General features: G+C 42.7%; 1 protein-coding gene across 1 annotated transcript in view; it reads left to right on the top strand.

The window, feature by feature from the left end:
- The window catches only part of LOC109905541 (collagen alpha-1(XVII) chain), a 29,128-nt gene that overhangs the window by 8,921 nt on the left and 6,776 nt on the right, over positions 1–13,431 (top strand). The window contains exons 8-46 of the mRNA XM_031831361.1: positions 43–186; positions 391–534; positions 851–922; positions 2,266–2,340; positions 2,471–2,521; positions 2,991–3,146; positions 3,943–4,029; positions 4,116–4,163; positions 4,312–4,440; positions 4,680–4,991; positions 5,208–5,258; positions 5,390–5,416; positions 5,521–5,547; positions 5,644–5,706; positions 5,824–5,928; positions 6,039–6,101; positions 6,280–6,315; positions 6,405–6,458; positions 7,535–7,606; positions 7,800–7,862; positions 7,991–8,026; positions 8,150–8,221; positions 8,340–8,366; positions 8,482–8,517; positions 8,604–8,639; positions 8,821–8,901; positions 9,090–9,125; positions 9,219–9,305; positions 9,447–9,527; positions 9,675–9,725; positions 10,062–10,124; positions 10,509–10,559; positions 10,682–10,699; positions 10,837–10,887; positions 11,033–11,140; positions 11,375–11,545; positions 11,799–11,921; positions 12,018–12,116; positions 12,230–12,364. Of these exons, the coding sequence (XP_031687221.1) occupies positions 43–186; positions 391–534; positions 851–922; positions 2,266–2,340; positions 2,471–2,521; positions 2,991–3,146; positions 3,943–4,029; positions 4,116–4,163; positions 4,312–4,440; positions 4,680–4,991; positions 5,208–5,258; positions 5,390–5,416; positions 5,521–5,547; positions 5,644–5,706; positions 5,824–5,928; positions 6,039–6,101; positions 6,280–6,315; positions 6,405–6,458; positions 7,535–7,606; positions 7,800–7,862; positions 7,991–8,026; positions 8,150–8,221; positions 8,340–8,366; positions 8,482–8,517; positions 8,604–8,639; positions 8,821–8,901; positions 9,090–9,125; positions 9,219–9,305; positions 9,447–9,527; positions 9,675–9,725; positions 10,062–10,124; positions 10,509–10,559; positions 10,682–10,699; positions 10,837–10,887; positions 11,033–11,140; positions 11,375–11,545; positions 11,799–11,921; positions 12,018–12,116; positions 12,230–12,364 (3,141 nt within the window). The remainder of the gene's footprint in view (positions 1–42; positions 187–390; positions 535–850; positions 923–2,265; positions 2,341–2,470; positions 2,522–2,990; positions 3,147–3,942; positions 4,030–4,115; positions 4,164–4,311; positions 4,441–4,679; positions 4,992–5,207; positions 5,259–5,389; positions 5,417–5,520; positions 5,548–5,643; positions 5,707–5,823; positions 5,929–6,038; positions 6,102–6,279; positions 6,316–6,404; positions 6,459–7,534; positions 7,607–7,799; positions 7,863–7,990; positions 8,027–8,149; positions 8,222–8,339; positions 8,367–8,481; positions 8,518–8,603; positions 8,640–8,820; positions 8,902–9,089; positions 9,126–9,218; positions 9,306–9,446; positions 9,528–9,674; positions 9,726–10,061; positions 10,125–10,508; positions 10,560–10,681; positions 10,700–10,836; positions 10,888–11,032; positions 11,141–11,374; positions 11,546–11,798; positions 11,922–12,017; positions 12,117–12,229; positions 12,365–13,431) is intronic.

The raw sequence follows: 13,431 nt of genomic DNA, 5'->3' as shown, positions 1-13,431 counted from the left end.
GACATTAGATGACACCCAAGTCTGTTCCCCCGTGGCGTGTAGGGACTGAGCTGGATGATGTGAAGCGGCTGCTGAAGGGGAGTCGCTCCAGCAGCATCAGCCCCCCTCGCTCCCCCACCAGCACCCTCCCTATTCCCAGGAAGGCCAGCGTAGAGACCAGAACCATGCCAAACAGCTCCCAGTCAGGTACACACCCTCACCAATATAATTGTGATAAAACTAGGTAAATAGGTACATAAGTAGTAATTACACAAGTAAGAAAGTACATAAATAATCACTGATGCATTAATGTCCAGAATACGTTGTTAACTGACTCACCTGTTAAATCAAGGTTAAGTAAAGGTTAAATAAACATACATAAAACCAGTTAACCCTTTCCCTCTCTCCCAGGCCAGTACGACAGTGCCACCCTGGATTCAGGAATGCCTTCCTACGTGTGGTCAGGCCCCACGGCTGGAGGCTATGGTTACCACAGCAATGCCTTCAACCGGTCCCCCACCTCCACCCTCCAACACTCACCCACCACACTCACAGGTCAGCAATAGACATCACCAAATATACAATTACTCTAACAAGAATGGCATGATACTAAGTGATAATAGTGCCAACAGAAATGTAATCTGAATTTAATCCTTCACACCATCAACAAAGATATTTATATAAATGAACAGGTTTAATCAAAGAGATTAAAAGGACATAATTAAAATGAACTAGATTTGTGTGCAACATAAAAATCACAAGAAAGTTTAAAAAATAAAATGTCTTCTAATTTTCTCATCGTCAATGAATACTGTATATGTTACTGTGGGTGTGACTCAATCGATGTGGGTGTTTATCAATGTTTCTACAGCCACAGGGCTTCAGAACAACCTGGCTCTCAGCTCTACATCCATGAACTCTGGACTCTCTGCCTCTAGCACTGGTAAACATCTCCCTCAACATCTATTGTCTCTCTATCGGTGCGTCCCAATAATCTTTCCTTTCTGTGACTGCTATGCAGAGACGGGCAGTATTTGTATTACATGTATTTGAAATATGTATTTAAATTAAATTAAGTATTTAGTCGTTTGTATTACACTGGGCTTAACTTCACTCCAATGTATTTTGTGATACGATACTTCGAGAGCGGTAATTGGTATTTTTAAAATACAAAATACTTTTCTACACCATTTTCAGTGGTGTAAAGTACTCAAGTACTCAAATACTTTAAAGTACTCTTATGTCATTTTTGGGGGTATCTGTACTTTATTTTACTTTTAATATTTTTGGTAAAAAGAAAATGAAGAACTTTTTACTCCACTCATTTCCCTGACACCCAAAAGTACTTGTTACATTTTGACAGGAAAATGGTTAAATTCACACACTTATCAAGTGAACATCCCTGGTCATCCCTACTGCCTCTGATCTGGCGGACTCACTAAACACAAATTATTCGTATGTCTGAGTGTTGGAGTGTTGCCCCTGGCTATCCGCCAATAAAAATATATATATTTTTAAATGTTTGCTTAATATAAGGAATTTGAAATGATTTATACTTTTATTTTTGATACTTAAGTACATTTTAGCAATTCCATTTTCTTTTGATACTTAAGTATATGTAAAACCAAATACTTTTAGTAGTATTTTACTGGGTGACTTTCACTTTTATTTGAGTCATTTTCCATGAAGGTATCTTTACATCAAGCATGACAATTGAGTACTTTTCCCCTCACTGCCATTTTTTATATCGGTTCACAATTTTGTGGCCCCCGTACACCCTGCCTTGGTATCAGAAGTCTGATTGCACTATGGTGTCATAAGAGCGTCTGCTAAATTAATTAAATATACATGTATATGTGCAAATGTACAATTGCAAAGCATGCTGAGTAGTATTCTAATGAGCTCTACCCTGGAACAAGGCCAATAATAATACCCAGTATGTTCACATCATTTACATTTTGGTCATTCAGGAGACACTCTTTTCCAGAGTGACTTACAGTCAGTGTATTCAACTAAGGTAGATAAACAACAACATATCACAGTCATAGCAAGTGAAAGTGTTGCTATTTGGGCCGTTTACTTGCAAACATATTTTCATATTTTAAAATACAAAATACATGAATTTTAATTAAATGTATTACAAAATCTTGATACATTGATCTTTATAGTATTTTGACATTTTTGACCATCCCTGCTGGTCTATAGAAACTCCCTCTAGCCCATGTCGACACCAATCCGATACTTTCAGTAGTAGTAGTGTATTGAATATCCTTTGTCCTACTCTAGTTCATGGTATGCAGAATAACCTGGCCTCCACCACTGGCGGCATCCTAACAGCTAATGGAGTCAACGCACAAACAGGTATGAATGGAGTGTTGAGTGTTCAGAAATCCCCTTGAATCAAGAGAATAATGCCCATGTTCATTGTGGGAGTTATATTTCACATGTGTTTAAATCATGTTAAATTCACCCTGCATGTCTTTCTTGGCAGTCTATGGTGTGCAGAAAAATGTCACAAGCACAGGGGTGTCCACAACCACAGGTGAGTCCAAAGTACTTTGTTTTTGCATCGATAACAATTAGGCAACCATAGACATAAAACATTTGATTTGATGTATATATGTAGAAGCAGCAGCAGCACCAAGACAAGTATAGCCATTTCCTGCAGTCAAATGACCAAATCGCCCTCTAGTTGCCTCATGGGTGGAACGTTATACATTTTTTTCCTCTTGTGTGATGTATATGAAGTGTAATATTGGGATGCAAACTCCAAATGTAATACATTTCAACTGTATATCTGACGTAGTACAAGTGTCTTCTTTTTTTTAACCCCATAACCGTGTGTGTGAGGTGTCTACTTTTGTCTCAAAGTAGATTTGTTTAAGACTACCAAAATACACTCTGTGTGAGCCTGATTTAGCCCACTGCAGTAAAATGATATCCTCTACTACTCTATCTTATCATGTATTCATGACAGTTAATACTGAGTGTTTTTGCTGCCTATTTCTCAGTGGCACCCAGCACTCCTACCAGTGACGAGGTCTTCGCCAAAGAATACAAATTCATGCTGCTGGAGAAAGAGAAAGCTCCCGTCAAAAAGGAGACGGAGAGACTCGTCATGGCCAAAGATACCGGCAAGCAGTTCTCCTCTGCTGCCACTGCTATTGGTAGGCAACAACTCAAAACAAATACAATTGTATTGGTCACATGTTTCTTAAAAACAGCAGATAGGAGGTAATTGATGTAAGTATGTACATATAAATAAGAATAAAGTGACTAGTTAACAGGATAGATGTTAAACAGTTGCAGCAGCTTATGTGACGAGTCAACAAAGAAAGAGTTTGTGCAAAAAGTTAAATGCAGATAGTCCGGGTAGCTATTTGGCTAACTATTTAACCAACAATTTAGCAGTTTAATGTTTTGAGGGTTGAAGTTGCTCAGGGTCCTGTTGGATCCAGACTTGGTGCATCAGTACCACTTGCCATGCGGTAGCAGAGAGAACAGTCTGTGACTTGGGTGGCTGGAGTCTTTGACAATTGGTATAGAGGTCCTGGTTGGCAGGAAGCTCAGCCCCAGTGTTGTACTGGGCCATATGCACTACCCTCTGTAGCGCCTTGTTGTCGGACGCCAAGTAGGATTCCAGATTCCCTGCTTATCCTAGGAATCTTCTAAGCATGATTCATAGAAACTTGGGAATTTTGGGAAAGTTGCCGGAATATTGCAATCCAATACCTGAGAATATCAGAAATGTACACAGAGGAGGGTTTTCACAAAATACATATTTTTTTACTAAATTATTTAATTGTCTGCTCAATTAGAAGAACCTTCTGAGGGAAAATGGTACCAGTTCTATCAGATCTTAAATGTTTCCATGCCCAATAACATACTACAGTCCCACTGTCTCAGTGTTAGCCGTTGTCTGTGAGTTATGGTGAAGTTGACTTATCTTTTCACATTTTATAGCCTATTCTGAGGACTCACTGAAGAAGGAGAAGAAGAAGGTGTCCAGCTTTGTGGAGACAGCTACAGCCAGAACCACAGAAACTAGCGGTAGATAACGGAAGTGAACAGACATTTTCACCACACCTTGACTTGTGTTACTAACACACTGTTCTTCCACTGCTGTTTTTTAAAAGCTGGATCCTTGACGAAAGTGTCAACGAAAGACAAAGCAACCTATGCAGGTATAGTCTAACTATACTTTGAAATTGAAATGGCTGAATCCCAGCATAACAATCTTCAGCCCTAAGTGCCTATTCTTATGCATTCTTCATGATACTCTACTGATGCTCGTTCTTGACCCCCGTGTCCTCTACCTCTCTCTTCGATCAGAGATACGTAAGGACGAGTCTGGAGGAGGTCTGGGCTTCTGGTCTTGCTGCTCCTGGTTGAAGTGGCTGCTGGGCATCCTGCTGGGTCTTTTGCTCCTCCTGGGGCTCCTCCTGGGACTCATCGCCCTGGGTAAGAGAGGAGGAGCGGAGCTGTAGGACACTGGGGTGGTTTGATTGATGTGGTTGTCTGTCATAGAGAGCTAGAGTTACATCCATGTCGGAGTAAATCTCCTTTTTTTTTTTTCTCTGTTCTTCCTCTCCTGCATTTCTCTGTTTCTCGCTTCTCTCACTCGATCTTTGTCCTTGTTTCTCTCTGTTTCCCTTTCAATTTTCTCCCCCTCTCTCTCTTTCTCTTCCAACCACTTACAGCCGAAGAAGTCAAACGTCTTAAAGCTCGCGTGGACGCCTTGGAACAAGCCTCCAGCTCTTCCTCAGCACATTCTAGTCGCTTCTCCTCCTCCTCAGCCATCAATATCATAGACCCTCTGGAGTCTGCATACATGGACAAGACCTCCTCTCCCTCCTCTACCACACTGTTCCGCACTGATAATGGTATCAATCTGGGAGTGGCAGCAGGATCAGGTCCAGGATCAGCTAACGGACCAGGCCAAGACCCTGTAGCTCTGCAAATGGCAGTACAGCAGATAGTCAGGACTGAGCTGCAGTCCGATACTGTACGAGGTACAGAACCAGAACCAGAACTTACACTGTGCACCAGCCTTGTGTTTTGTGGGTACATGTTGAGCGTTTCAACCATTATAACAAAGGAATGATTCAGTCAAAAATCACAAATCATGCGAACTTGTGAATTCTATGAATATTTTTGAAAAATTTTATACATGTGTGGTTTTTATTGGATTCTATATATTGACAAAAATGTTTATTTATTTGTTACAGCAACACTTGCACACTCAATGAAAGGAGCGAGAGGAGAGCCTGGGACCAAAGGTACTGTAGGGCATCCACTGCATTGACATGGAAACATACGCAGATGGATCCATCCATCCATAGATGGAAACAAACTGTATTGGCAGAGCAAGTTTTGGCTGTTGATTAACATTTCAGCTGTTTTATTTCAGGTGACCAAGGTGGTCCAGGAGTCAAAGGTCAGTGAGCCATAGACCTACATTTCATTTCAATGACGTCACACAGCAAATACTGTACACGTTAGAGTTATACTGTACAAATGGAATTCATTCATTCATTTCAGGTGATAATGGATTCCCTGGCCTACCAGGTAGGAACACAAACTACTAGTTTTATTCTAGAGTGGCTACAGTAAATAATCATCTGCTGAATGATAGCAGACTGATGTTCGGCTTCTCTTCCTTAGGTCCTCCAGGTCAGATGGGTCACAGTGGACTGGAGGGCCCGAGGGGACCTAAAGGAAATGCAGGTAATGCTTAAGGACACAATTTGACTTAAAATGTCGAGATCTCAATCTTGCAACCAACGAGAAATGTACTGTATAGACTCTCACTCCCACAATGCATCTCTTCTCATCTGCGAATAGGTGAAGCTGGTGCAGAGGGCCCCCCAGGCCAGAAGGGCCGAGAAGGACCAACGGGATCACGTGGAGAGCCTGGTCCTCCAGGGTTTGGAGAGAAAGGGGACAAAGGTATGTTCATAAGTGTATTTGATGGCGTCACAGTTAGTCACGGTATATCTTCAGAGAAATAATGATGGGTTCCTGTTCAAGCTCTTATTTAATGTTATGTGATGCCATAGGTTCGCCTGGTGAATCCGGAGGGCCTGGACCTGCTGGCACTGCTGGGCCTGTTGGGCCTAAAGGTAAGGCCAAAGGTCATCATCAATGCAGGAAATACGTCTAGATTGATGAGATACATTAAATCATCACTAATTGTAAGTCACTCTGGATAAGAGCATCTGCTAAATTACTCAAATGTAAATGCAATTCATCAACATGTAACTGTTGGCCGCCGTTGTGAAAGTGTATTTGGTTTTCCAGGGTCAGTGGGTGGTCAGGGTGCTACAGGTATCCCAGGTGAGTGCTCTTTGCCCTTTTCATGTACCATTGTACTGGAAGAAGACACAAGCGTGCAATTTCTAAAGTTGTGTATTCGTCACCTTTAGGAACTCCTGGTCCACAGGGTTTCCGAGGTGAAGCAGGCGCTCCAGGACCGAAAGGTATTCCAGACCGACGTGTGGAGATGATGTACACTACTGTGTTGTATGCAGGCCTATTTCCTTGATTTAGATTCACAAAGAGAAAGCTACAAATATAGCTAGAACCCTTAGTTGATACATCCATTTTTTTTACTTAAACATTTATGATATATACCCATTGATTCTTGAAGAATATAACTTATTAATGCCTCATGAGCTTAGTTTAACTGTCATACCCCCATCAGAACCCCCAAAATAAGCTTGTTTTACTAACATTTTGGTAAAGAATGTAAATGTCAACAAAGACTGTATAGCCTCAAAACATGGTGAAAACTATACATGTGATACAATGGATGGTCAGTCCTTGCATCTGTAACCAGTGTGAAATGGCTAGCTAGTTAGCGGTGCGCACTGGTAGCGTTTCAATTGGCGACGCCACTCAGTCTGAGACATTGAAGTAGTTGTTTCCCTTGCTCTGCAAGGACCGTGTCTTTTGTGGAGTGGTAGGTAGCGATGCTTCGAGGGTGACTGTTGCCAATGTGTGCAGAGGCTTCCTGGTTCAATCCCAGGATGGGGCGAGGAGAGGGACGGAAGTAATACTGTTACACAGCCATAGTGCTGTCTATGAATTTGAGAGTGGTTACATTTCTCCAGCCCCCATCCCCTCATTTTATTTCTAGTGAAAGAGGGGCGCGGAGGTGGCTTTGTTGTTGTTTCTATGGGGGATTCTAGTTTTTAAGGTGTAATATGCAGAAGTTGCTCTGCCATTCCCTGGTTGCAAAATGTGTAATAGTTCGCCTAATTTCAGTTTGTGACAAAACAATTGTGTAGAGAATCATTGTGCCATCTAAACCTCTGTGAAGTACTGTATCTTTCCAATCGCTGTTTGAAAAACTGAAAGTAAAAGACGCAAAAAAGGAAATTTAAGAATGGAAACATAGAACATATCATCCTCTTCTTAGACTGACGTTCAATGAGAATGACAGATCTCTAATTCAAATTTCTATGTGAATTTGTACAGGTCACCTAAAAAGTTACATATTGCAGCATTAAACAAAGATCATATCAGCCAGCCTATTGTTTCTCTCCTCGTCTAGGAGAGAAGGGACCAGCTGGACCTCCAGGAAATAAGGGCGAGCCAGGAGAGAAAGGACTCCGCGGAACATCAGGTGTGTATCTGTCTGCCCTGAATAGTTAGAATCACATGGGATTCAGAACTTTGTGTCTCCTCTTTATTTCTTATCGCCCCCTTCTCTAGGATAACACATAATTGCGAGAAATATGCACTATGTACGTAAACTGGTGTGAAAATGGGTTGTAAGTACATTTCATAGTGGTTATGTACCCTCTCCGTCATCATAGGTGACCCAGGTCAAAGAGGACCTCCGGGACCAGACGGCGCAAATGGATCCAAAGGACCTGCAGGTAAGTGAACATAGTAGTGAAGAAAAGATTGTGCTGCTAGAATAATCTCTGGCTGTCCTAATATAGACAACCTAATAGTGAAATTCTTCACTGTTATCAATTCTGAATGTATGGGTATCATTCAACAGGTGCTCCCGGGGCTGACGGTGAAAAAGGCTCTAGAGGTAAAAACAACAACATCCCGTGGTAGATAGAAACCACAACAATATATTTTGGTTGAAAAATCGAGTTGTCCATATAACAACTTTTAGATTTTTACAGGACAGTTGATACCTTTATCATTCCAGGTGACAAGGGATTGGATGGGTTACCAGGTCCCAGGGGACCAGCAGGACCTCCAGGAGATTCAGGCCTCCCAGGTACAATCAATCAATTAATCAATTTACTAATCCATATATCCATCCATCCGTCAATCAAAGCTTAGTATTCACTATTTACATTTCAATAACATACATTTTCCACTTGCTTCCGCTGTAGGCATTCCCGGGCTTCAAGGTCCACCAGGTATGACTCTTTGATGCAAAATCATTCCTTGATTTACATTTCAGATGCATGGTTTCTCAAACATTGTACAGTAGGCTATAACATTTTTGTAACCCTCCCTTTCTATCCCATATAGGTATACCAGGTAATCCTGGTCAGCCTGGAGGTAAAGGTAATGTACCTATTACATACTTCCTCTATATCTTTAGTCAAACAGGATTATGCTTTCATTCAATCTATCATCATGTTATCTTCTAGGCGAAGCTGGAGAACCTGGTAGAATCATCAATGCAGGTAAGTAAGAGGAAACGACAAGGCGAATTGGAGACATCGTTAAACTGTTGGATAGGCACTCTACATCTACAGCTGTAAATATTTCTTGAGATTACTTTATAGTACAGTGTCCACAGTAGAACAGCATCACATGTCCTTAAGCAATGGATGGTCATTGGTCAATCTCCTGTTTGAATTCCAGCTGGTTCCAGTTCGGTTGCCATCCCCGGACCTCCAGGCAGCCCCGGACCCACTGGTGTTTCCGGATCCCCTGGACTCTCAGGTTGGTACCGAAGCTCTGCATTCTTAAAATGGTCTAAGACGTTGTTCTACAGTTTGAGTAAACACTGTATCGCCTTGACCAGATCTGGATGAAGATCTAGATGTTGGAGATCTTTATGAAGTTCCTCATAGACTTTCCATTGACGTACAATACGATTTGTGCTCAGTGCTTCTGTTGTGTCTCCTCAGGTCCTGTTGGCCCTGCTGGTCTTCCTGGGACGCCTGGTAAGACCTATTTCTCAGATATCCAATGAGACACCAGGGTCCACATACTGTACGTACTTTCCCTTTGATTGTTCATTGTCTTTGTCTCTATAGGTCCCAGGGGAGAAAGGGGAGAGGAAGGAGAGAAGGGAGACCAGGGAAAGCCTGGTATTACTGTACAGACTGTGGAAACCACAGAGAGTGAGTATGTTTGTCTTATATGAATGAATTCTTCCAGGCGGCTTGTAACTACCCGACTTGTGAAAATAGGTTCTTGTTTTAGATTTGTAATAGTATAGGACTTTCTTATTACCTCTAAACTTACTTTACCCCTTACAACAGGACGTGCACCTGTGGCTAGTCTTCCTGGCCCACCTGGCCCTCCAGGGCCCCCAGGAGAACCAGGTCCCCAGGGTCTTCTAGGTAAGCCAGGTGGTTCATTCTCCATGCACTTTAGGACTTCAATGTATTTTAGGATGTATAGCTGTTTTATTTTATTTTGTTCTGATCCCTTTTTCTTCTGGATTCTGTCCTATTTAAAAAGCAATTTCATACCGTATTCCTTCTCAGGTAAGGGTCCCCCAGGTCCCGAAGGTCCTCAAGGAGTGCCAGGTGTACCAGGTAAGGGTCCCCCAGGTCCTGAAGGTCCTCAAGGCATGCCAGGTGTACCAGGTAAAGGTTCCCCAGGTCCTGAAGGTCCTCAAGGAGTGCCAGGTGTACCAGGTAAGGGTCCCCCAAGTCCTGAAGGTCCTCAAGGCATGCCAGGTGTAACAGGTAAGGGTCCCCCAGGTCCTGAAGGTCCTCAAGGAGAGCCAGGTGTACCAGGTAAGCCATAACATTTCTACCTGAGAAGAATGTATAATATTATATTGAAATTATATTGTAAAATAATTAAGCTATTGTAAGAATGATAAGTTACTCTTCAAACCATTTTGATGAATTTCAACTAAACCACAGGTGTTGGTGTGCCCGGCCCCCGAGGAGATAAGGGAGAGCCAGGTAGCTTCGTGCCAAACTCAGGTAGGTGGCCCTTACCAAACCTACACTCACTCTCCATACTGTTACCATCTGATCACTCAACACAATCACAATAACTCTACAGTCAAAGTTAGAAGCTGTTCAGTATATATTTTATATTTATTTAACTAGGTAAGTCAGTTAATTAACAACAAATTCTTATTTTCAATGACAGCCTACAAACAGTGGGTTAACTGCCTTGTTCAGGGGAAGAATGCCAGATGTTTACCTTTTCAGCTCATGGATTTGATTTTGCAACATTTTGGTTACTAGTCCAATGCTCTAACCACTAGGCTACCTGCCACCCCATATGATATGGTATGATATGGAAGGTCACGTAATGTAACGCAATGTAGTGTTGTAGTGTAACACTGTGTTGTCTTTCAGGAACTTTCTTCGCTGGGCCCCCAGGACCTGCTGGCCCAACTGGCCTACCAGGTACAGAGGAGTCCAACTCACTGTCTATACCATTTGTGTTTTTATCATAGTCAATCTGGTCGAAACAGAGGTTATGTGCACTCATCTTGTAAATCATTTTATTGTTTCCTAATGCAAACCAGGACCCCAGGGTTACCAAGGTAAGCAATTTTTAAATGCTTGTCCATGTCAAAGGGCTGGATTGATGTTGGCTATGAACTGGCTCAGTCACATATTATTTACATGGCAGACTTTGTGATAGACTGTCAACCTTAATGCAATTTGACCTATGTTTCAGGTGACCCAGGTCAGCCCGGTTTACCAGGAGTTCCAGGAGATCCCGGTGTCGGTGGGTGGATCAAATATTTATCAGAAGCATAATTAAACATTCAAGCCTACACCTGTGGCTTGGGTTACAACCAACATTTACTTCTGAATTTACTAGATCCTTTTGGGTATATGTTGTATTGTTCATTGTATTGTTTTCTCCCCAGGTTTCCCTGGACCCCAGGGACAACCTGGAGGTCCAGGACCAGAAGGGGACAGTGGACTTCCAGGGCCCCAAGGTCCAGAGGGCCCCGAGGGACAACCGGGTCCAAAAGGTACACCCTTACACCCCTTTAAAGATGCAGTCTGGGATTTTAAGCACTTATACATTCGTAACATATCATACGAATTGCAAAAATAATTAAAACTGGGACCTGTTTTGGCTCATGAGCACTATTTTCAAATCTACTGGCTAAAATTATACAAAAGCTCTGGAGCATCACATGAACTATGTTTATCACTCAATGTGGATCCTTTGTGTAAGTTAAGCCTACTTATATCTTCATTAGGTGAGGCTGGCGTTCCAGGTGCTCCAGGTATCCCTGGCTACTCCAGTGGTGGATCATCCAGGAGTTCCCCTGGAGCACCAGGTCCACCTGGACCTCCCGGCCGTGATGGGCCACCTGGGTCTGGGTCTGGAACACCGGACGTCCGCCAATACATCACAGAATACCTCAAGAGTGAGTGAGATGATCTGCTTTTTCTTCTTACCCCCCAATGAAAAGGATTGGGGCTAAACTACATCCATCCAAAGACCGTTACAGTATTTGATAGCATACGTGACCTCCATGGGATAATATGGTCGACAAAACATGATTTAGTTGTTGTTTGCGTAGTTCAGGCTAACTAAAATGGTGCCTCAAGATCTTAAACCTTTTCTACGCTACTGGTTAGCAGTGCAGTAACTTGTGTATTGTGTTGTCCTTCATGGAGGCGATGGTGTCAGGGAGTACATGTCGGGACCTCCGGGTCCTCCGGGTGTACCGGGGCCCCCTGGTGACGGATCAGTGGAGTCAGTGGACGATCTTGCTAGTCGCGTTATCGCGTATATCCAGAGTGAGTCCAGACAAACATCTTATCAAAAGCAGTACATATATGAAGTATATCATATTGTATGTGTACCAGGATCTAATACTTCTGTTGACATTTCAGGTGGAGGTATTGCTAGTGGGGTGCCTGGACCTCCAGGCCCGCCTGGTGCTCCCGGTGGAGGCAGTACATCGCTAAATGACATCATCAGCCTTCTACAGAGTAAGTCAGTTGTTTGAGCACAAATGTTGATAATCGGGTCGGGAAAAAAAGAGATAACATTGTGTCATGAGACAGTCAATGAAGTGCCCTTGCCTGATCCGTACGCCTCTCAGGTGAGGAAGTGCGACGCTACGTCATCGGTCCTCCTGGCCCTGCTGGACCTCCTGGCATCCCAGGGATCCCATGGAGAGGAGGCTATGGCTTTAATACCCATGAGGTGGCTGGACGGGTCCTCACTCTAATGAATGGTAAGGAATCACTGTGACACAGCCATGTCAGATTCACATTTAGATTCATACACACACCCTTAGCTTCTTTAACCATAGTGTGTGCAAGTGTTTCCCAAATGGTGGGACGGGACCTACAGATGGATCTTGGTAAGTAGTTCAATTGATTTAAAATAGTCACATGATAAGATTGCCACCCCAAGGAGTTTTCTGTACTTTGCTCCGTTCTTTTCCTCGATCCCGACTAGTCTCCCTGTCCCTGCCATTGACAAACATACCCACAACATGATGCTGCCAGTACCATGGTGCCAGGTTTCCTCCAGACGTGACTCTTGGCATTCAGGCCAAATAGTTCAATTTTGATTTCATCAAACTAGAGGATCTTGTTTCTCATGGTCTGAGAGTCCTTTAGGTGCCATTTGGCAAACTCCTAGCAGGTTGTCACGTGCCTTTTACCGAGGAGTGACTTCCATCTGGCCACTCTACCATAAAGGCCTGATTGGTGCAGTGCTGCAGAGATAGTTCTGGAAGTCACTCCTCAGTCCTTCTGGAAGGTTCTCTCATCTCCACAGAGGAATGCTGGAGCTCTGTCAGAGTGGCCATTGGGTTCTTGGTCACATTTTAAAATGTTTTAATTTCACCTTTATTTAACCAGGTAGGCAAGTTGAGAACATGTTCTCATTTACATTTGCGACCTGGCCAAGATAAAGCAAAACAGTTAGACACAGACAACAACACACAGTTACACATGGAGTAAAACAAACATACAGTCAATAATACAGTAGAAAAATAAGTCTATATACGATGTAAGCAAATGAGGTGAGATAAGGGAGGTAAAGGCAAAAAAAAGTAAATACAATATAGCAAGTAAAACACTGGAATGGTAGATTTGCAGTGGAAGAATGTGCAAAGTAGAAATAGAAATAATGGGGTGCAAAGGAGAAAAACAAATACATAAATAAATACAGTAGGGGAAGAGGTAGTTGTTTGGGCTAAATTATAGATTGGCTATGTACAGGTGCAGTAATCTGTGAGCTGCTCTGACAGCTGGTGCTTAAAGCTAGTGAGGGAGATAAGTGTTTCCAGTT

Source organism: Oncorhynchus kisutch, linkage group LG1 (assembly GCF_002021735.2).
Source record: "Oncorhynchus kisutch isolate 150728-3 linkage group LG1, Okis_V2, whole genome shotgun sequence".
NCBI classification, from domain to species: domain Eukaryota; kingdom Metazoa; phylum Chordata; class Actinopteri; order Salmoniformes; family Salmonidae; genus Oncorhynchus; species Oncorhynchus kisutch.
The sequence above is the reverse complement of the archived record's forward strand: the minus strand, read 5'-3'. Positions and strand labels throughout refer to the sequence as shown.